Source organism: Lethenteron reissneri, unplaced genomic scaffold (assembly GCF_015708825.2).
Source record: "Lethenteron reissneri isolate LAM-NWPU_2019-01 unplaced genomic scaffold, ASM1570882v1 scaffold_216, whole genome shotgun sequence".
NCBI lineage: Eukaryota > Metazoa > Chordata > Hyperoartia > Petromyzontiformes > Petromyzontidae > Lethenteron > Lethenteron reissneri.
The window spans coordinates 1,037,317-1,062,381 of NW_026891738.1; the positions used below are offsets into that span (position 1 = coordinate 1,037,317).

At 45.4% G+C, this 25,065-nt stretch overlaps 1 protein-coding gene across 1 annotated transcript in view; it reads right to left on the reverse strand.

The window, feature by feature from the left end:
* Positions 1–20,929, reverse strand: part of LOC133339752 (uncharacterized) — a 60,431-nt gene extending 39,502 nt beyond the window's left edge. The window contains exons 1-2 of the mRNA XM_061547920.1: positions 20,818–20,929; positions 12,999–13,316 (exon numbers count right to left, since the gene is read on the reverse strand). Of these exons, the coding sequence (XP_061403904.1) occupies positions 12,999–13,316; positions 20,818–20,929 (430 nt within the window). The remainder of the gene's footprint in view (positions 1–12,998; positions 13,317–20,817) is intronic.
* Between the last annotated feature and the right edge of the window lie 4,136 nt (positions 20,930–25,065).

Sequence of the window (25,065 nt, forward strand, 5' to 3'; positions counted from 1 at the left end):
AACTTCAAATCTAGAATCAAAGAGGGGTTAGCGACTATCTGGGAAATCTCCAGGTTGTCAGATGACCATATGACACGACCTCCCCAAACGTTTGGACAGTTCACAAACAAATCTCCAGAGCAGTAAAACACAGGCACATAGCAGGGACAAACGGACATTAGAACTGATATATATATATATTTTTTTAATACGGTAAACGTTTGAAGCTTGGCTATGAGAAGAAGTCAATAGTATAGACTGCAGTATTCCTTATTATATTTTTTATTATTATTCTTCTATTTACGCGACTTTACCGAAAGAACCAAAGAATGAATTCTGGAGAAACATAAACCAAATAATAATTATGACGTATTAGACCGAGGGTCATCTAGAAGAATAAAAAAGGCGAAATAGGTCAATAACACAGAGAGAGAGCCTCCCAACCGCCTTTCTCTCCCAGCAGCACGGGATAGAAAACATAAGCATACGCATGCAGAGGGCATCTCCCCTTAAAAAGAAAAATCAAACACCATGAAGATCATACAAACTCCACTCACTCACTCTGTAGAACAGGGGGAGATCACACAAACTCCACTCACTCACACTGTAGAACAGCAGGAGATCATACAAACTCCACTCACTCACTCTGTAGTACAGGGAGAGATCATACAAACTCCACTCACTCACTCTGTAGAACAGGGGGAGATCATAGAAACACCACTCACTCACTCTGCAGAACAGGGGGAGATCATACAAACTCCACTCACTCACTTTGTAGAACAGGGGGATATCATACAAACTCCACTCACTCACTCTGTAGAACATGGGAAGATCATATAAACTTCACTCACTCACTCTGTAGAACAGGGGGAGATCATACAAACTCCACTCACTCACTCTGTAGAACAGGGGGAGATCATACAAACTCCACTCACGCACTCTGTAGAACAGGGGGAGATCATACAAACTCCTCTCACTCACTCTGTAGAACAGGGGGAGATCACACAAACTCCACTCACTCACTCTGTAGAACATGGGGAGATCATACAAACTCCACTCACTCACTCTGTAGAACATGGGGAGATCATACAAACTCCACTCACTCACTCTGTAGAACAGGGGGAGATCATACAAACTCCACTCACTCACTCTATAGAACAGGGGGAGATCATAGAAACACCACTCACTGACTCACTCACACAAACACTTCAGAACCATTAAAATCGGAAGAGTGTGTAAAACTGATAATCACCATCACCATCAGTATCATCATAGTCATCATTACAATCATCATTCGTTTAATGATCATCAGAAACATCATGATCAGCATCATCATTAGCACCATCAACATTACCATTATGATCAGCATCATAATCATCATCAGCACCATCATCTTAGACTATTTACTTCACAATACACTACACTATACTACTCTATACACTACACTATACACTACTCACTACAATACACTATAAACTACACTATACACTATGATACACTACACCATCAACTACACTGTTAGACAGTACACTCGTATACACTACACTATATAGTATATATTACACTAGTATATACTACACTAACCACTACAATACTAAACATTACTCAAAAATTGTAAATGTTGTGGATTCACTCTTCAACACACCGGTGGACTAAATTAGTGAACAATTTGTCTTTTGTTAACGTGACAATTTTTTTACTGATTGGCTGTGTCGGGTGGTAGAGGGTTAGGACACATTTATAAATAACCAGATCTAACCCAAAAACCTTTATTATGAATACCATTGGTCGAGAAAGCCTACGTGTTAAACTGACAACACTGCTACATACTACACTCCGAGACACTACACTATACACTACACTCTTCATTACACTACTATTCACTATACACAACACTATCCACTACATTCACATGGTTAAATAAAGGTCGTGTTAACCTTACTAGCTCATGGTTCACTACAGACTCTCACACATGGTTAAATAAAGGACGTGACTCACACGACAAAATCTCAATAAACCCTTGCACGATTAAATAAAGTATCTGTCAACAACGCATTCTGTCTCTCTCTCTCTCCTGGCTCAATGCAGCCTCCTGGCATCGCTCGCTCTGTCTGTGAGCAACGAGATAGGAATGAGTGAGGAATGAGTGAGGAACGATGGAGGAGTGAGTGAGGAATGAGTGAGGAACTACTGTAGAATGAGTGAGAAATGAGTGAAGAATGAGTGAGGATATTTGAGAAAGAGAGAGTGGGTGGGGTGGGGTGGGGTAGTGGTGGGTTGGTGGTCAGATTGGGGAAGTATGGCCCCTGAGGTTCACCTCCCCACCTCCCCTCCCTCCCAATCTCCCCCCCCACCTCTCTCTGCGTCTCTGAGTGAGGCTGAGAGGCCACGGACTGCGCGCGGCTGCCGGGCCACGGGCTGCGTGAGTGTAGTGTAGTATGTAGTGTATTGTGTATAGTTGTGTAGTGTGTAGTGTAGTGTCTGGTGTAGTGTAGTTTGTATAGTATTGTGCAGTGTAGTGTGTATAGTAATGTGTAGTGTATTGTGTATAGTAATGTGTAGTGTATAGTAATGTGTAGTGTGTATAGTAATGTGTAGTGTATTGTGTATAGTATTGTGTATAGTAATGTACAGTGTGTATAGTAATGTGTAGTGTGTATAGTAGTGTAGTGTGTTTCCTGTAGTGTGTATAGTAGTATATACAGGTAGTCCTCTACTTATGATGGGATGCGTTACGACGACCCCATCGTAAGTCGAAAATATCGTAAGTCGAAGATGGCCTAGCCTACCCAGGAGTCTTAAAGAATGGTGATAATTTATCAAAACAGAGCAATTTACAGTACCGTACTGTATAAACTATATACTGTATGTATTTATTAATTACAATACTGTATTGCACAGTAAAATGTAAAGTAAAAAAAATAAGGTAAATTCTTAGCCTGCCTATATGAACTGCAATTTCATGGAAAGTTTTTTCAGGAAACAATCCTATCTGCTGTAAAAACTTTTAACATGCATTGAACGTATCGTATCGTGGTAACCTTAAAATGAAATCGCTAAAGCTACGTATCATACATGCATTTAACGTATCGTAACGTTTCATATTGTACTGTACTCACCAAGATTCTGTCCGTCGTCTGCATACTTGAACGATGTTAGGCTGTTGATGGCAATTTTGTCGTATCGCTATCGCCATCGTAAGATCGAAATATCGTAAGTCGGACTATCGTAACTCGGGGACTACCTGTACTGTAGTGTCGTTTAGTGTGTATAGTGTAGTGCATAGTGTAGTGCAGTGTGTGGTGTAGTGTGTATAGTAGTGTGTATAGTAATGTGTAGTGTATTGTGTAGTGTGTATAGTAATGTGTAGTGTGTATAGGAATGTGTAGTGTATTGTGTATAGTAATGTATAGTGTGTATAGTAGTGTAGTGCATTTCCGGTAGTGTGGATAGTAGTGTATACTGTAGTGTAGTTTAGTGTGTATAGTGTACTACATTGTAGTGCACATACACACACACGCACATACACGTACACACACACGCTTCGTCAGTGTCCCGTTCCATACGATGGACCGGCCAGGCGGACTCGCGCTAAGTCGCGCAACTTTTCATGACCTGCCGCATGAGGAGCCGATGCGGCCGGAGCGCCTCGTCACTGCGTTCCTCATCCGCCCGACCGCTCTATCACCCCGGTGAAGGAGTGAGCGGAAGGGGGGGTTCGACAGTCACAGAGACGCTGGACACGTTCCCTTTCTGGGACTTGGTTTTATTGTATTGTTCGTCGGTTTGTACATAACTTGTTGTCTGGTATTGTGTGTTGTTGTCGACTTTTGTTGTCTTGTTTGTCGGTTTGTATATAGATTGTCGGTTGTTGTGTTGTTGTGTTGTTGTTGTTGCGTTACGGGGCACACTGGGGATCCTCGTCCTCACCCCCCGACGCCAGCTGGCCCGAGTCGTCAAGGTTATCCTCGCGGACAATCCCGTGGGTCCGACGGGTCTTCCTTGTATCCATGCCTGGAAGACTGTTTCACTTCTGACGCCAGTTGAAGTATTCGGAATGACGGCAGGAAACCACTTGACGGGTAGCACACTCTTTTATTAAATCTTGACTTGTTCAATACAACGTGTTGTCTCTATTCTCACACTACACACTCCACTGACACGTGTGGTCACTACTTCTCCCGCTACACACTCCACTGACACGTGTAGTTACTCTAGCTCACGCTGCATGCTCACTCTGCATGCTCACACTGTACTCTAGCCCCGTAACGTCCCTGGAGCCTACAGACCCACCCCAAGCTTGGGCGTGGGTCACAATCTCTGGGTCCCGCGAGCCGGCCCTCACACGGACGTTCGGCCCCGGGTCCCAGGGTCCCGCCTCTGGGTCACACAGAGCCCGGTCCTTCCAAGGACAGCGGGACTAGGTGCCGCAGGGCCCGATCTCTTCCTCCTCCGTCTTCAGTCTTCGCTGGTCACCAACTCCCCGTGTGCTTGTGCGCACCACCTTATATACCCCCCGCTCTCGGGAGACGGGGCGTATGCGGACTTCGACGTGAGCATCCCCCTTAGTTAACCAATCCCCGCACGCTTGTCCCAGGATCCCATCGCTGTCAGCGCGCATCCTATCACTGCTCGCGCGCGTCACCGATACCCAGCCAATCACAGCCTCATAACCCCCGACCCCGCGCTGACCCCTGATCCTTCACCGTCAGCGCGCGTCACCAACACACACAGCCAATCACTACGCGCTGGCACACGATCCTTACCCCAGCGCGTATCACCACTACACACGTACACATGCTGCAGCACGGCTTTTGGCTCACCCGTTGAACGGAACACGGTCCCTGCATCGCGCGGTGAGCTTCTGCGGTGAGCTTCTGCGGCTCTTTGATGAGAACGGGGCTCGAAGGGTCTCTGTGAGTATGGGTCAATGTGGGTTTAAATCAGATTCATGATGCGTTTTCTTTGAAGCTGATTTGTCTACACCGGAGGCAGCTTTCTTTAGAGCCTCGTCTCAAAACAGCGTTAGATCCGAGGACGACGCCAAAAGGCGAACAGCACAAGGACAATGCCACTGTCAGGGCATTTATAACTCGGGTTGAGCAGCGACATCATGGGTCCTCTCTTGCCGGTATCAAATGTTTCATTGCCAGAAAGGGGAAAAGCAATTCTAATATTTTGATACTGTCGAGAAAGATCCTTATCCATTAATGAGTTCACCCCTCACAGTAAATCCACTTGAGTCGCGACCGCCTTTGAAACGCCCTCCTAGTCACTAAGATTGTTGCTTTCTTAAGCTTGATCTCGTTTGATGTATAATCCACACGGCGATCTAAATTACCCACCTCGAGAGGTAGAGAGCTACAGAGGTTGATCGAGACTCTGCAGACATCACGGATAAGACGTAAAATTTTGACTTAATTATTTTTTAAGTCTCTTTTCTTTCCGCCTCATGAATACCGCTTGTGTTGCAATCGAAACGTCGTTAGTTATTTGCTCTTATTATTTTTAAATTATTTTAATTTTATTTTAATTTTATTTCATTTATTTTTATTATTTTTATTTTCTATCTACGTGACTTTACCGAAAGTACCAAGAATATGGATAAGACATTGACACTGTCGACAACCTTTAAACTCGGGTTCCGTACTTTATTGTTACTATTATTTCAGTAAAACAACACCAAACGTTCCTTTGACGGTCACTGTTCACCACTTTTGCACGTTCCACTCACACAAAGACAAAGATCCCTCCCGCCTCGTGCAGCATCAACAGACTGTTGGGGCTGGTGCTGCTAGCGAGTAGCAGCACCTGTGAAGGCCACTCACTCCCATCACCCACTCACTCCCATCACCCACTCACTCCCATCTCTAACTCCCATCACTCACTCCCATCACCCATTCACTCACATCACCCACTCACTCCCATCACCCACTCACTCCCATGACCGACTCACTCCCATCTCTAACTCCCATCACTCGCTGCCATCACCCATTCACTCCCATCACTCACTCACTCCCATCACTCACTGACTCCATCATCCACTCACATCACCCACTCACTCCCATCACTCACTCACTCCCATCACCCACTCACTCCCATCATTCACTCACTCACTCTCATTACCCACTCACTCCCATCACCCATTCATTCCCATCATTCACTCACTCCCATCACCCACTCACTCCCATCACCGACTCACTCCCATCACTCACTCCCATCACTCACATCATCCACTGACTCCATCAAACACTTACTCCCATCACCGACTCACTCCCATCACTCACTTTCTCCCATCACTTAATCACTCCAATCACCCACTCACTCCCATCACTCACTCACTCACTCCCATCACCCACTCACTCCCATCACCCACTCACTTCCATCAAACACTCACTCCCATCACTCACTCCCATCACTCACTCAATCACTCACTCCCTCCATTCAAAAACTCACTCCCATCACTCACTCCCATCACTCAATCACTCCCATCACCAACTCACTTCCATCAAACACTCACTCCCATCACTCACTCCCATCACCGACTCCCTCCCATCATCCACTCAATACCATCACCGACTATACACTGCACTATACACTACACAATACATAAGATTGTTACACACTATACTATATACCACACTATACAATGCACTACTACACACTACACTACAACTACATTTAACTCTACAATACCATACACTACACGATCCAATACTGCCTAGTATTTATATATACTACGCTAAAACTACACTATACACCACACTACTATACACCATACTATACATACAATTATATACACTACACTATACTGCACTATATACTACACTGCTATACACTACACTATACTCTAATACAGGGGTCCTCAAACTACGGCCCGCGGGCCACATGCGGCCCGCTGAGGACATTTATCCGGCCCATGGTCACTAATTGGGCTGCGCTTGTGAGCACTAATTGGGCTGCGCTGGTGAGCACTAATTGGGCTGCGCTGGTGAGCACTCATTGAGCTGCGGCGGTGAGCACTGATTGGGCAGCGCTGGTGGGCACTCATTGTGCCCACCGCACTGCGATCTGTGAACAAAACTGCAGGTGTAATTAACTTTTTAATAGCACCCGCACCAGTGTGAGCCTGGGGTAAAAGCGGTGTTCCCCCAATCAGACTGCATTGATGGGCAGTGCAGTCTGTATGTCTCTGTGTGGGCAAAGTTATTGCTGGTATATTGTTTTTGTAGCGCTGTATATATATTGGTATTTTACTAATAGCAATTTTGACTCCCTAGGAAACAATGATGTCAAGAAAGAGAAAAATTGACTCGGAGTGTAGGATATTCAAATAACAGTGGACTTATGATTACTTTTTCATGCAGTACAAGGAAAGAGCTGTGTGTCTGATATGCCAGAATATAGTGTCTGTGTTCAAAGAATACAATTTACGTCGACACTATGAAACTCAACATAAAAATAAATATGATTGTTTGGTCGGAGAAGTGAGAAAAGATAAAATATTAAAACTGAAAAATACATTAACAACTCAGAAAAATACTTTTGTGAAGCAGAAGCAGCTAAATATTTCATCACTGCGAGCAAGTTTTCAAGTTGCCAAGCTAATAGCGTGCACTGGCAGACCATTTGTGGAGGGAGAATTTGTTAAAGAATGCCTTCTTTCTGTTGCCAAAGAGATGTGTCCAGAGAAGGCCGATTTATTTAGTACAGTGAGTCTTTCAGGACCTACAATTACACGGAGGATTGAAGAAATGGGAGACAATTTGCATCAGCATTTGCAAAACTCCACAAAAAAAACTTTCCTATTTTTCCTTGGCACTCGACGAAAGCAATGATGTTCGTGATCCTGCACAACTTCTAATTTTTATTCGTGGGACGAATGACTACTTCAAAGTCACAGAAGAGCTTGCTGCACTGCAAAGCATCAAAGGAACAACTACAGGAGAGGATATCTATGAAAAGGTTTGCCAAACTGTGAATGGTTTGGAGCTGAACTGGGCTAAACTAGCCAGCGTGACAACTGATGGTGCTCCTAGCATGGTGGGGTCTAAGAAAGGAGTAATTGCTCGCATTAACCAAGAGATGGACAAACATAACCATTCTCATCCAATAGGCATACACTGCCTCATCCACCAACAAGCGCTGTGTAGTAAATCACTGAAGTGGGACTGTTATGAAAATTGTGGTATCTGGTGTTAACTTCATTAGAGCTCATGCACTAAACCACAGACAATTTCAGGAATTTCTGTCTGAGCTAAATGTTGACTATGAAGATGTTCTGTACCACACAGAAGTCCGTTGGCTGAGTCGAGGGAGAGTTTTGAGACGTTTCTATGACTTACTTCCACAGATTACAGCTTTTCTGCTTTCAAAAAACAAAGAAGTACCAGAGCTCAATGATGCAGAATGGAAATGGCACCTTGCCTTTCTGACAGATGTAACAGAGCTACTCAACAGTTTCAATGTGCAACTTCAAGGAAAGGGGAAGCTCATCTGTGATATGCAATCACATGTCAAAGCATTTGAAGTAAAATTAGGCCTCCTCATCAAACAAGTGAAGGAGGAAAACTTCTGCCATCTCCCCACAACTCAAAATCTATTAGCGGAAAAACCATTGGTTGCATTCCCAAACGAAACATGTGTGGATTCACTGGAAAAATTGCAAAAGGAGTTCCAATTTAGATTTAAAGAGTTTCATCTCCATGAACAGGACATACAGCTTTTCCGTAACCCATTTTCTATTGACATTGAAAATGTGGATACAATTTACCAAATGGAACTGGCTTAACTGCAGAATTGTGACTCTCTGAAAGACGCATTCAAGTCAAGCAGCCTTCATAATTTCTATGCATCTCTCCCATCTGAGACATATCCTCATCTCAGGAACCATGCACTCAAAATGGCAACCATCTTTGGCAGCACTTATGTCTGTGAATAGACTTTTTCCAGAATAAAACATTTGAAATCTCCAACCAGATCTAGACTAACGGATGCACACTTGCATCACTTGTTACGACTAGCAGTGACAAATATGGAAATGGACATTGACCATCTCATTAGCCAAAAGCAGGCCCATAGTTCCCATTGAAATACTGGCAAGTTTGTTGATTTAACTTTACTTGTTCTTCATTTTAAATATTGTATTTGTTCCCGTTTTGTTTCTTCACTTCAAAATAAGATATATGCAGTGTGCATAGGAATTTGTTCATAGTTTTTTTTTAACTATAGTCCGGCCCTCCAACGGTCTGAGGGACAGTGAACTGGCCCCCTGTTTAAAAAGTTTGAGGACCCCTGCTCTAATATACACTACACTATGCACTACTATACACTAAATTACTATACACTACTATACACTAATATCAGTACGGCGCTTGTGTCACGTTAGCAGCTAAGTAACGAGTTAAATTAGTTCCGAGTTAAGTACTAAACCATGTGTGTTTTGGAGAGTTAACCCACTACAACATTTACATATTTGAGTTACAAAATTAGTTACTAGTTAAACACTAACTAGGTGTGTTTTGGAGCATTAACCCACTACAACATTTACATATTTGAATAAAAAATGTGTTATTAGTTAAGAACTAACCAAGTGTGTGTTGGAGAGTTAAACCCACTACAATATTTACATATTTGAGTAAAAAATGTGTTACTAGTTAAGAACTATCCAAGTGTGTTTTGGAAAGTTAAACCACTACAACATATACATATTTGAGTTACAAGTTAATTTTAAACCAGGGTCTCGTTGGAGAGTTAAACCACAACAACATTTACTCACGATTCAAGTTATCGAATTAGTTACTAGTTAATCACTAACCAGGTTATACCCTACGTGTTAAGGAGACATCCTAAACTTAACTAAGCTAATGAGCAGAACTGGCTATCACCAATGCTATCACCATCGTAATGGCATTGAACTCTATAGCAGCAGGCACATACTGTAAACTCGTGTTTTTACAGATGCATAGCGACTCAATGAGACCCACAGAGACCGATACTCATAGAGACACACAAAGACCCACAGAGACCCATACTCATAGAGACCCACAGAGACCCACAGAACACACAAATACCATACTGACAGAGACCCACAGATACCCACAGAGACCCAAATAGACCCAAAGAGACAAATACTCATAAAGACCCATATAGAACCACATAAACCATACCCTTAGAGACCCATAGAGACCCACACAGACACACAGAGACCATTGATAACCATTTAGACACACATAGACCCATTGAGACCCATAGATATCCCCATAGAGACCCATACTCAAAGAAACTTATGCTGACTCACAGACTCCATACTCATAAAGATCCATAGAGACACTTAGAGACAGACATACACCAAATTGAGATGCATAGAGCCCCATAGATGCCCACACGCATAGAGACCAATACAGACCCACACAGACCCATTATCAGAGATCCACAGAGACTAATACTCATAGAGACTCATACAGACCTATAGAGACCCATAACCATAGAGACCCACAGAGACCCATTGAGACCCATAGAGACCCACAGAGACCTATTGAGACCCATTGAGACCCATAGAGAAACATAGAGATCCATAGAGATCCATACTCAGAAACCCATAGAGACCCACACAAATCCATACTCATGGAGACCCATAGAGACCCATATATATACACATAAACCCATTGAGACTAATAGAGACGCACAGAGACCCATAGAGAGCCACATAGATCCATATTCAGAGACCCAGAGACCCTTACTCATAAAGACCCATACAGACCCGCAGAAACCCATGCTCATAGAGACCCACAGAGATCCACAGAGAACCACAGATATCCACAGAGACCCATACTTATAGAGACCCATACAGACACTCAAAGACCCAAACTCATAGAGACCCATACGGACCCACAGAGATCCATACTCAGAGACCCATGAATAACCATTTAGACCCATACAGGCCAACAGAGTCCAGACCCATACTCATAGAGATCCACAGAAACCCACACTCAGAGACCCACAGAGATCCATAATCAGGAAAACCCATATAGACCCACATAAATCCATTCCCTCAGTGACTCATAGAGAACAATAGAGACTCATACTTATAGAAACTCAGAGCCCCAGAGACTCATACTCATAGAAACCCACACAGACCCACAGAGACCCATACTCACAGACCCACAGAGACCCATACTCATAGAGACCCAAACTGACCCATAGATACCCATACTCATAGAGACCCAGAGAGACCCAGAGACCAATGGACACCCACAGAGACCCACACTCAGAGACACCATCAGAGACCCACATAGACCCTTACTCATAGAGACCCACAGAAATTCATACTAATAAGGACACACAGAGACCCACAGAAACACTTAATCATGAAGACCCATAGAGTACCATAGACAGCCATACTCATAAGCACCCATACAGACCAACAAAGACCCATACTTATAGACAGCCCTGCAGATCCAGAAAGACCCATTCTCATACAGAGCCATATATACTTAAAGACCCAGAGAATCCCATACTAAAAGACTGAGACCCACAGAGATCCATACTCATAGAGAAACATGGATACCCATACTCGTAGAGACACACAGAAACCCATAGAGACCCCAAATCATGAAGACACACAGAGACCCACAGAAATATATAATCATAGAGACCCATAGACATCAACAGAGACCCATAATCATAGTGAACAGACCCATATTCGTAGAGAATCATATAGAACCAATAGAGATCCATAGACTCAAAAGAGTCCCACAGAGACCCAGAGACCTATAGATGCCCTTGAAATCCATAATCGTAGAGACCCATAGAGACCCACAGAGCCCCAGAGACTCACAGAATCGACCTGGGTCATCACACATGATAGCAGCTCAATCAAGTGGCTGATCTCATCATCATCATCATCGTCACGTGGACGCTCATAGCAGCAGACAAATCCTCCATACGCGTGTTTCTACACAAACCCATAGAGATACATGTTTATGCAGACCCACAGAGACCTAAATTGAAGACCCATACAGACTCAGAGACTTATTCTCATAGAGACCCATACAGACCCACAGAGACCATTACTCAGAGACCCACACAGACCCATACTCACAGAGACCCATAAATACTCGTAGAGATCCATATTCACAGAGACCCATACAGTCCCACAGAGACCCATACTCATAGAGACCCATGTAGACCCACAGAGACCCATACTCAAAGAGACCCATACAGACCCACAGAGACCCATACTCATAGAGACCCATACAGATCCACAGAGACCCATACTCATAGAGACCCATGCAGACCCAGAGACCATTACTCATAGAGACCCATACAGACCCAAAGAGACCCAAACTCATAGAGACCCATACAGACTCACAGAGACCCATACTCATAAAAAACCCATACAGACACCCATAGATACCCGGTAGTGGATGCCGTGAGGCTTACGTCCTTTCCACAGTCAACGTGTGGTGATGGCGTTGTTATCTTTGGTACCCTTAGCATATTGTTAGCGGCATCACCATTAGCGACATCCGATGAGCATCAGCAGTGTTAAGTTTCTGTTGTGGTACGGAGTGCATTGGAGATACGGTGGGTGGGTCTGAGATCTGACAGTGGATGCAGTAAGTTTTTAGATCTTCACACAATCATTGGTGGTGGCGTTACCTTCGGTGGCCTTAACTTTTGTCATCGACATCGTCAGTAGCAACGGGGGATGAGCATCATCAATGTCGAGTTAGCAGAATGAGTGTCGTGGTACGGAACGCGTTGGAGACACGGTGAGCATGTCTGAGATAGCGGAAGCTGTAAGGCGTACAGTCATCGCACAGTGGGGGTATTAGCTTTGTTACCCTTAGCTCATTGTCATCGACATCATCAGTAGCAGCTCAACGTTCAATTGGCGTCAGTGTGGTGGTGCGGAGTGCATTGGAGATACGGTGAATGCCGTGGGGCTTACGATTTAGCACAGTCAGTGTGTGGCGTTGCCATCGTTATCTTTGGGCTCAACGTTTCTCTCTCACTTAAAATCCCAGCGTCCTCCATCCTCAGCTCTAGCAGTCGGAGCCACACCGAGCCCCTGCCACCGCTCCCGATGACGAATCCCGGGCTCAGCTCCACCCTGGCCCCGTATCGAACTTTGGCGGAGTCCGGGAGGAGCCAGATGGCGGTGGAGGCATCGTAGGAGGCCAAGCGTTCGTTGCCCCGCGTCTTGAACCACGTGGCTCTCGCCACCTCGCAGGCGCCATGCCCGGTGTCCTGGGAGGTGATGCGGAACGAGAGGTTGGCCGAGGAGCCCGCGGTAGCCGTGACCACGTCCGGATCGGCGCTCAAGCGGCACTCTGCAACGGCATCGGAGGGTACAGAGGGGTTGGTTGGGTAGAGCCGCGGGGTGGTGGTGGTGGTCATAGTGTGATGGTGGTGGTGTTGGAATAATCAGGGTTGGTACGATAAAAATATCAACATACACACATATTGGGGCATGTATGGTGGTGGTTGTCGTGTTATAATCAGTCTTGGTACGAAAGAAGTTTAACATCAATATAGGGGTATGTGTGGTGGTACTATAGAAGTGCAACATGCATACATATTGGTGACATGTTTCATGGTGATATTAGCAGGGTTGGTACGAAAGAAGTTCAACATACACACATATTGGGGTATGTATTGTGGTTTGTGGTGGTTATCAGGAACGGTGTCAGGATTGGGATAAAAATGTCAGGGGTCAGGGTCCAACCCACAACCTCCTGTACACCAGGCAAGGTAGTTAACATCTCCCTAGCCACAAACGCTTAGTGGTTTTACGCTCTTCATTGTTGAAGATAATGCAAACTAACTTGCAAATTGAATACATATTTAGCTGTTATATGTTGACGAGTTTAAATACTTCATTGATGAAGATCGTGACATCAATTTGCAATTAAATAAGAATAATTATTTAGCGGGTAGATTTTTTACGAAGTTATTGTTCAAGATAATGAAATTAATTAGTGATTAAAATAAGAATAGTATTTTTGCTGTTACATTTTGACGAGTTAAAGCTTTTCATTTTTGACGTTGATGACATTAATCTGTGATTTAAAATAAAATTAAAACGATTTAGCCGCCACTTTTGACAAAATTTATTACCACTTCATTGTTGAAGAAAGTTCAATTAATTTGTAATTTAAATAAACATTTATCTGCTATTTTCTAATGAGTTGAAGCTCATGATGAATGAAAAATATGAACTCAATTTGTCATTTAAAATAAAATTTAAACGATTCAGCTGCCAATTTTTGAAGAAGTGTATTACCACTAATTTGTTGAAGAAAGTGAAGTCAACGTGTAATTTAAATTAGAATAATAATTGACCTGTTAGGTATTGACGAGTTTATGCACTTAAGTGTAGCTAAAAATGTAACGAATTTGTAATGAAAATAAAATAAACATTTAGCTGATACGTGTTGACGAGTTGAAGCACATCGTTGTTGAGGAAAATGAAGTAAATTTGTGATTTTTAAATAAAACAAGTTTAGCTTTCATGCTTGGCGAGTTCAAGATCTTCATTGTTGAAAATGAATAAATTAATTCGTGATCAAAATATATTAGAGGAGTGTAGCTGTTATATTTTAACGAGTTTATTAACCCTTATTTATCTAAAAAATAATAATTAACTTGTGATACAAAGATACTTACTTAGTTTTTACTTTGTAATGAGTTTAAGCTGTAGATTGTTGAAGGTAATGACGTAAATTTACGATATAAAAAAACAGTAAACATTGGCCGTTACATTTTAACGAGTGCTTTAAGCTCTTCATTGCTGACAAATATGAAGTTAAATTTGTGATTTTAAATGCGTTGAAAAGGGTAAATAAGCTGTCGCATGTCGACGAAGTGTCCGGGTTTGCGTGCTAGTGCGCCCTTGCAAAGCGTTAACAACCAAACCAAAGCGAACTCTAAATGTTGAATTAAACTTAAGGGTTACTGATCAAAACGTTGACATTGGGCGGAATTTAAATAATTAACAACTACAAAATGAAGTAGTTGAACTGCTGAGATGAGTTCTCAATGTTGTAGAGATTTAAAGAATTAAAGATAAAATTTGTCAGTTAATAAACTGTGTGAATTGAATAATTATCATCATCACATCATTATCATCATCACATTATCTAAGGGCAGATATCCCGTTAGTAGAGAACCATGGACTCACACAGAGACCCATAGATGCCTCACACGGAGAAACCCACAGACTCACAGAGAGGCCCATAGATTCACGAAGTAACCAACTGACTCACACATAAACACACTCACATAGAGACCCATAGATTCCCCACAAAACGACTAATAGACTCACGCAGAAATCCATAGACTCACGCAGAGACCAATAGACTCACACAGAGACTGATATACTCCCACAAAGAACCATAGTTTTAAACAGAAACCGGTATACTCACATAGAGACCCACAGACTGACACAAAGACCCATAGACACACGTATAGACACATAGACTCACACAGAGACACATCAGATACCCAAAGGTTTAAACAGATACCCATTGATTCACACAGATACCTATAGACTCAAACCGAGACCGATAGACTCACACATTTACACATAGAAGCACATAGATACCCATATGCAAGCACTGAGGCCTGTAGACTCACAAAGAAACACGTATACTCAAAGAGAGACCCATCGACTCATTACACAGAGACCATTCGACTCATGGAGACACTCAGGCTAAAACAAATAACCACAAACTCGCACAGAGAACCATAGACTCATACAGATACCCAAAGAAGTACACAAAGACCCGTAAACTCATACAAAGACCCGTGGACTCAGACAGAAACACAGACTCACACAGAGACCCATCGACTCACCACACAGAGACAATTAGACTCACACAGAGACCCATAAATGCACACAAAAACCCATATACTCACACAGAGACCCATATACTCACAGAGAGAGTCATAGACTTACATAGAGAACCATAGACTCACACAGAAACAAATAAACGTACACAGAGACCCATAACCTTGCACAAAAACCCATCGACATAAGCAAAGACAAAGACCCTTTGTATAGCCTTAACAAACTGTTGGGGCAAATGCTGTTAGCAAGCACCTATAAAGGCCGGCACTGCACACGAGGAAGTGGGTGGCCAACACCACACCCAGACGCCTTTGTCTTCCCAGTGGCAATCTTTACACACTGCACCAGGTACTCATTTGAGGCTGGTTTGACCTATTGGAGCCCCAGAACCGGTTCAGATAATCGTCACTGGTGTTAGCCATGAGCAGGAATTAAACCTGAGTCGCTGGGTTCATAGTGCAGCGTAGTGCGACCTGCTACACTACCGCTCCCCACACTGCCGACTCAAGAAGAGAGACACATATACTCACACAAGGTCCCATAATCTAACAAAAAGACCCACAGACTCATGTAGAGACCCATACAATCACAAAGAAACCCATAGACTCACACAGAGTCACAAAGACTGAAACAGAATACCATAGACCCACAGAGAGCGCCATAGACTCACACACAGACCTATAGACACACATAGACAAATAGACTTACACAGAGAAGCATAGACTTACACATAAACCCATATAATCAGAAAAAAACCCATAGACTCACACAAAGTTCCATCAGTGTTCCACACATAGAACCTTAGAATCAATCAGAGACCCTTTAGGTAAAAAAATAGAACCATAGACTCACACGGAGTCACGTAGACTGACAAAGAAACCGATTGACTCGCAGAGACCCAAAAACTCACACAAACACACATAGACTCACACAAATACAAATAGACGCACATAGAGAATCATATACCCACACAGAGACCCATCGACTCACACAGGGACCCATAGACACACACATGTACACATAGATGTACATAGAGAACCATATACTCACACAGAGACCCATCGACTCAAGCGGGGATACATCGACACATACAGAAACACACAGATTCACACAGAGATCCATATACTCACTTAGAGGCCCATAGTCTCATGCAGAGACCCATAGACTTACATTGAGATGCATAGACTCTCACAGAGACCCAAAGATTCACACAGACACCCATAGACTCCCAGAGAAAGCTGTGGACTCAAACAGAGACCTATAAACACACATGAAGGTAAATAGACTTACACAGAGACCCAGACTCACATTGAGAGCCATTGACTCACACAGAGACCTATTGACACACATAGAGACACATTGACTTAGAAAGAGACCCATAGACTCACACATAGACCAGTTCAAATCGATAGCCTTACACAGAGAAACATAGACTCACATTGAGAGGCATTGACTCAAACAGAGACCTATAGACACAAAAATAGACAAATAGACTTACACAGAGACCCATAGACTCAGACATAGACTCATAGGATCCCAAACGACACATATGCTCACACAGATACCTAAATTATCACACAGATTCCTCACACAACAGCTAAAAAAATCACAGAGACGCATATTCTCACACAGAGACCAACACAACTCACACAGAGACCCGTAGACTCACACATAGACCCATAAACTCACACAGAGACCTATCGACTCACGCAGGCATCCATAGACTCACACAGAGAACTATAGACACATATAGAGACAAATAGACTCACAACGAGGCCCGTAGATTCACACATAGACCCATAGAATCACGAAAAAAAACATAGGCTCACACAGATACACAAAGACTAACACAGATTCCTCACACAGCAACTAAAAGAATCACACAGAGACCCATAAACTTACAAATACACCCATAAACTCACACAGAGACCCATAGACTCGCACAGAGACCCATAGGCTTACATAGAGTACAATAGACTCACACAGAGACCCTTCGACTCACGCAGGGATCCATAGACTTACACCGAGACCCATAGACACACACACAGACCCATATACTCACACATAGACCCATAGAATCACAAAAGACCAATAGACTCATACAGAGGACTATAGACTCACACAGAGACCCGGAAATAAATACAGAGACACCTAGACTCAGATAGAGTCACATAGATTCACACAGAGGCCCATCAATGTACCACAAATAGAAACTTAGAATCACTCAGATACCGTTTATGCAAAAAATAGAAACATAGACTTACACAGAGTCCAATAGACTAACAAAGAGACCCACAGTCTCATGCAGATACCCATATAATCAAACATAAACCATAGACTCACACAGACACCCATAGAGTCACAAAATATCCACAAATCTCACACAGAGACAAATAGACTCGAACAGAGTCTCATCGACTCACGTAGGGATCAGTAGACTCTCACAGAGACGTGTAGATGCACACCGAGACCCATAGACTCATGCAGAGACCCATAGACTCACATAGAGTCACATACACTAACAAATAATCCCATGGACTCACACAGAGACCCATAAACTCGCACAAAGAACCATATTCTCGCAAAGAGACCCATAGACTCACACTATGACCCATACATGAATACACATACCCCTAGAATCACATAGAGTAACACAGAGACTGATTGATTTACCACACATAGCACCTTAGAATCAATCAGAGAACCCTTATGGTAAGGAATAGAACCATAGACTCATGCAGAGACGCATAGAATAATAAAAAAAACCATAGACTCACACATAGACCCAAAGACATACAGATACCCAGACTCACAGAGAGCGCCATAGACACACATACACATAGACCCATAGACTCACACATAGACCGATAGAATCACAAAACGAGCCATAGGCTCACACAGTGACCCTAAGACTTGCAAAGAGATCCACAGACTAACACAAAGACCATTATAAATCCATATATTTACAAAGAGACACATAGACTAACATTGAGACCCATTTACTCACACAGATACCCATAGACTTACATTGCGAATAATAGACTCACACAGAGACCTATCGGCTCACACAGAGACCCCTAGACTCACGCAACGAACCGTAGACTCACATAGAGACACATATACTCATACATATACCCAAAAACTCACGCAGAAACTCATAGTCTGACGCAGTGACACATAATTTCACTCGGCAACACACAGACCTCAATTGAACTCCACCCACTGAGTGGACAACAGAACCACAACCAATCAGACATCAATCAAATTCCACCCCTACATGGATTATAGCAGAGCCACAGCCAATCAATCAATCGAACTCAGCACATTAAATGGATGATACAAGAGCCATAGCCAATCAACGTCAATCAAACTCTGCCCCACCTTGTGTAAAGGTATTGCAACTACTGTACTGTAGATGGTGCGAGCACGTATATTTCAAATAAACTGGAGCAAAGTATTTGTTTAGTTTGAGGACCCTGATTTGACTTGTACATAAATCATCTCCAAGAATAACAATGAACATAACTGGTTCATTATATTATTAATTCGGACTCAAGAAGACATGAACTCACGTGAAAATCTGAGGCGCTCCGCAGTTAATGCGCAAATTAAATAAACCGCTAATACACAGGCAATCGATATTATAAACCTATTATTATTTGCTTTGAATGGTAGTTCGACATTTGATTGGATTATCGAGTCGAGTGTAGGTAGATCCCCCTCCTCTTAACGACTGTGATTGGTTCATACGAAACTGGCCATTGAGTGGTTTGGCTTAATTCATTCCAATGGCATTGAAAGTTACACCCCCATTTCTGACCCAGAGCAAACATACCTTGTAACATTTACACAATGGATTTTAACACGTGAATATACTAAAAACATAACGAACACATGACATTAAATGAAACGTGGTAAATCAATGCATTAATTCATATTTCACGCACCTTCAACAGCTCATCGTTTACAGGGGAATTGTCGGTAAGCGAACACATTGGGCTCTATTGAGGCACTACATACACGATACACTACTATACAATACCTTCCACTATACACTAATATGTGCACTACTAAATACAACATTACTATGCACTAAGCTACCATACACTACACTACACATAACACTATACACTACATTACTTTACACTACACTATACACTACACTATACACTACAATGTATTCTACAAAACACTACACTATTATACACGACACTACTCTACACTAGACTGATATATACCACACTACTATACACTACACTATACACTGCACTACTATATACTACACGATACACTAAAATACTATATACTGTACTATACACTACACTAAATACTCCACTGTATTCTATAGTATAGAGGAGTAGTGGGAGGAAGTGAGGAATCGGCAGGAAAGAGTGGGATGACGTCATAGCTTGGCGTCATGTATTCATAGGGGCAAGGTACTTAGGGGGGACCCCGGGGTGAGGGGCGGGGTCGTTGTGGGGAGCCGAGGGAATGGAGGATGACACGCCGGAACGGAAGATACGCCGCTCGACACCGAGACCCTCGTCCGGGGTCGGAGTGGGATTAGTCTGGAGTTTAGGTCAGGATAGGCTGAGGACTTAAGAGGGTACTGGGACAGTCCACGGGAAGGACCAAGTGTAGAAGAACCTACCTCTGGTGTGATCCTGTCATCCTGTACGTGAGTGTAGTAGTTAATAAACTGGCAAAACCCCTTACAGAGAATCTCGTCTCCATGTGAGTTACACCACAACATGAGTATGAAGTGATCACGAACCTGCAACGTCACGTCCAAGTCGGTGGCGAAGCGCAAGTACCATCCAGTAGAGAGATTGGAGAATGAGGCAAGCTCAGAGGAGGCGCCCACAACGTCCCCGGGACCCGGAGATGCGCCCTGGGGAAGTTGGCCCATCGACCGGAGTGGAGGTGGCAGCCGCGACCACAGCCGTTTCATCATCATCGCGGGAGAGCTGGAATTTACTCACCTCCCAGTTCGGACAGCTGCTGTAGACGACTGCTCAGCTCGCCACTGTGATGATGGAGGTGGGTGCCCAGTCGCGCGCAATCATCGAGCTTCTGGAGCGGGATCGCGCGCATCCCGCTGCCATTTCCCTTCCTGCCACATCACAGTTTCGCAACAATTCTTCCATCAGCGCGGGACTCGGGCGCCATCTTGCACTCCGGTGCGCCACCGCAAACGGATGCCATTTTGCACGTGAAGCGGGCGACACTGTACATACGACTCAGCAACCGGGCACCATTGCCCCGGCTCCAGCGACGCCGCTATGCATTAATTCTGGAGCGCAATCGCCGGCCCTTTCTTCCAACTCATTATTTTTGTGACGCTCGCCGCCCGTGCGCCCTTTTATCGCTGCCGCGGGTGACTGGGCGTCATTTTGCGACCGCTTTGATGCGGCCTACATCTCTGTCGGGTGGCCCATGGAGGAAGCACTTGAAGCCCTCCCGACGGCCCTGGATGACAACTCTCTTGCAGAATTTAATTCCATCATGCCTACAGACAGGGCGACGCTTCCTATGGCGTACACGCAGATGGCGGCCATCTTCGAGCCGCTTTCTAGCGCTCGCCAACAGTTCCTGACGCGGCAGCAGGAGGATACCGAAAAGCCTCTCGCGTTCAGCAGCGCCTTGCTGGCGCTGGCCCGGGCCGCTTACACTAGCATGGATGCGGCGGCACGAGATTTGTTGGTCCTTGAACGCCTGATATTCCTCGCACGTGAGCTCGGGGTTAGCCCTGTCAGTGGCAGACGAGGCAGATGTCTCATCCCTCAAAGTGGCATAAAGGTATTCAGGCGCACCTCAGCCTGCGCCAGCCACCCGGGGTTGTGCGGGGGCCCTGAGTAAAGTGATGGCCGTCACGCTGGGAGACGAGGACCACGACCACCTCGTCGCCTTCGCTGCCCGCGATTGACGGGGGAGAGGTTTCAGAGGCTGATGGCCGGACCAGCAGTGGCACCCGAGATCATCCCTTTTGCAGCGGACGGTGTCCACCATTTATTTACGCTGCGGTCAGGCGGGCCACATTGCTGTGGGCTGCCGCAACCCTGGGGGGGCCTTCAGCGGATCCTTGTCGTCCTCCCCCTCCACATCAGCGTTGTCCTCGGAGCCGCAGAAAAGTCGCGACGCATCACTCTACCGGCCGCTCCCTCCACCTCACACACGCAGTGGGGATGAGGCTCATATTCACCAGATCACCTCCCAAAGTTCTGTCTCACGTTGTACTCGCTCGCCGTCGGTATCCGGGTGGCCCACACGTGTCCATCAATGGGCTGCACTCACTCATTGTGTTGTGGCGGCCGCAGTGCGGCTTCTTCCGCGGTCGCAGGTTACATGCAAAGGGTGGAGGTTTGCATTTTGGTGGACATGGGGGCATCGGCCACGATTATATCAGAATGCATTTTTGAGTTGCTACCACGCAGCGTTGGTCCACTGAGACCTGTGCAGGAGGCATGTGTTGCCACAAATGGGGGCAGTCTGGGTATAGTGGGCCATATTGTGGCATCCATTCGAGTTGGGGACATTCAACTGGAGGGTCCTGTCTTGGTCTCTAAGACGCTCGCAGTGACCTGCCTCTTGGGCACAGACTTCTTGGCCAAAATGCCCATGAAGATACTCATCGACCAGGGTTGCGTCGAGTTACTATCAGGCCAGAGATTGACCTTCATGAATTCTCCTATGGTGTTTGCGGCCAGTGTAACCAGTGTTTGTGCTTTTGCTAGGGATTCCTTGACTATCCCGCCAGTATGACAGATGCTCATACCCTTGAGGCTGCGCGGGAACTTACAATTTCAGACTCTGGAGGCGGGCATCCTCTTAATGCCCCCCAACTATTTCTCACAGACACCCTCCCTTGTGGGTGCCCTTCCGGTTGTGGCAGCAAATCAAGAGCCATTCGTACAAATTCTCAATGCGGGGCCCTCGCAGGTAACAGTCCCTGCGGGCACCGTTGTCGCACACACGTCCCCGGCCCTCCCACCGGTCAAGGCGATGCCTGAGGGGGTAGTGGCGGTGGTTGTGCTGCCCGAAGTGAAGTCTGACACGGCCTGGGTGGATGCACTCTGTCACGAAAACGATCTCTTGTCCCCAGACAAGCGGCGCTGGCTTCACACACTCATCACCAAATTCTCCGACGTGATTAGTCACGGAAATTTCGACATTGGCCGCACGTCCCTGCTAGAACATCACATAGAGACGAGGAATGCGGCCCCCATTCGGTAAAATTCCCATCGCTTTAGCCCAAGGGAGAAGGAGCATGTCCGCTCAGCCATCGATGACATGTTGGCAGCAGTCATTATCTTTCCTTCAAATAGCCCGTGGGGAGCCCCTATCGTTTTGGTAAAAAAACGGATGGGAGTCTCCGTTTCTGCGATGATTTCCGTAAGTTAAACAAGATTTTGGTGGCAGATGCCAATCCTCTGCCTCAGATGGATGATTTGCTTGATGTCCTCTCAGGCACGCGGTTCTTTTCGACCATTAATTTCCTTTCGGGCTTTTGGCAATTTCCATTGGACGAGGACATCAAGCATCAAACTATCTCCCGCACTCTCACGTCCATGCTGTGCCACCATGTCAACGAGTCTCAGTCGGACTGGGACTTGCTGATTCCGGGCGTCCTCGCCGCGTATAGGTTGGCCCCTCATGCCTCAACGAGGTTCTCACCCTTCTATCTGATGTACAGGAGGGAACCGGAGCCCCCAATGCAGGTGCAATTGGGTCTGCAGCCACCTCTTAAGAAATCCGCCGTGCCGGTGTTAATGAAAGGCACACTCAACGGACTGCACAATGCTCGCCAGGCGGCCATCAACAATTCGGCCAGCCGCCAAGTGGCTAACAAATGCCTACCAAGACATCAGGCTTCGGGGGTCCCATGAGTCACAGGGGACAGGGCGTGGCTCCATTGCCCGCAAGTGCCCGTCAGTACATCGCCTAAGTTTCACCGCTCTTGGCAAGACTCTGTTGACGTCGTTGAGGCCCACCGGCCACAGTGTGTATGCATTTTATTCGGTCGCCGTTATTGGATAGTCCTTCCCTCTAGGTTGAAGAGGTATGTGGCGCCTTGTTCGTTTAGTCTATCCCCATCCCCACTCACGGAGCAGCCGGATTGTGATGCATCCGACGAGCCGGGCCACCCGGCCCTGGACGCTACGTGGAATAATCTACCTACATATAAGCTCACAGAACCTCTCCGAGTAGGTCCCGCCGTCCCGCTCATGGGGCCCATGACAATGGGACCTGCACCAGCGGATGCCTCGCCAGACCCCATACCGGACGACGCCCATGGGAGCGGACCTGCAGTGTACACGTGCTCAAGGGCCGCTCGGTTTCGCTGACCGCCAGGGGCCGTCCGGCCGGCAGCCAGCCATCGCGGACATCATGGCGACGGCCGACCCGTGGAGGGGCCCTTTCCACCCCGCTGTCCTGCCTGTCTTGTTGTTCCCTGTGTCAGACATCATCTCCGCGTTGGAACCCCCAAACTCCTTCTCTTCTTCGTCATAATTACCAATTGCATGGGTGCTGATGTTACAGATTGTCTGCCAGGCCTAAAAGTTGTGTTATCAGCCGGGACGGCTGTATTTTTTATGGGGGGGGAGGAGGTGATGTAGAAGAGTAGTGGGAGGAATTGAGGAGTCAGCAGGAAAGAGTGGGATGACGTCATAGCTTGACGTCATGTATCCTTAGGGGCAAAGTACTTAGGGGGGACCTCGGGGTGAGGGGCGGGGTCATTGTGAGGAGCCGAGGGAACGGAAGACACGCCGGAACGGAAGACACACCGCTCGGCACCGAGGCCCTCATCCGGGAAAGAGTGGGATTCGTGGGAAGTATATGTCAGGATAGGCCGAGGAGTTAAGCGGGTACCGGGATGGTCCATGGGAAGGACCAAGTGTAGAAGTGTCTACCTCGCCTGTGATACGGTGATACTGTACGTGAGTGTAGTAGTTAATAAACTGGCAATAGCCCTTACAGATAATCTCACCTCATGTGAGTTAAACCACAACAATATTATACACTACACTTCTTTGCACTTCAGTATATACTACACTATACACTACACTGTTCACTGCACTACTATACACTATACACTACTCTATACACTACTTTGTAGAATGCACTATTCACTACACTACGATATACCACAGTTTACACAACTTTTACACAATTTAGACCCATACTCTTATGGACCAATAGAGACCAATAGACACCCAGACTCATAGAGA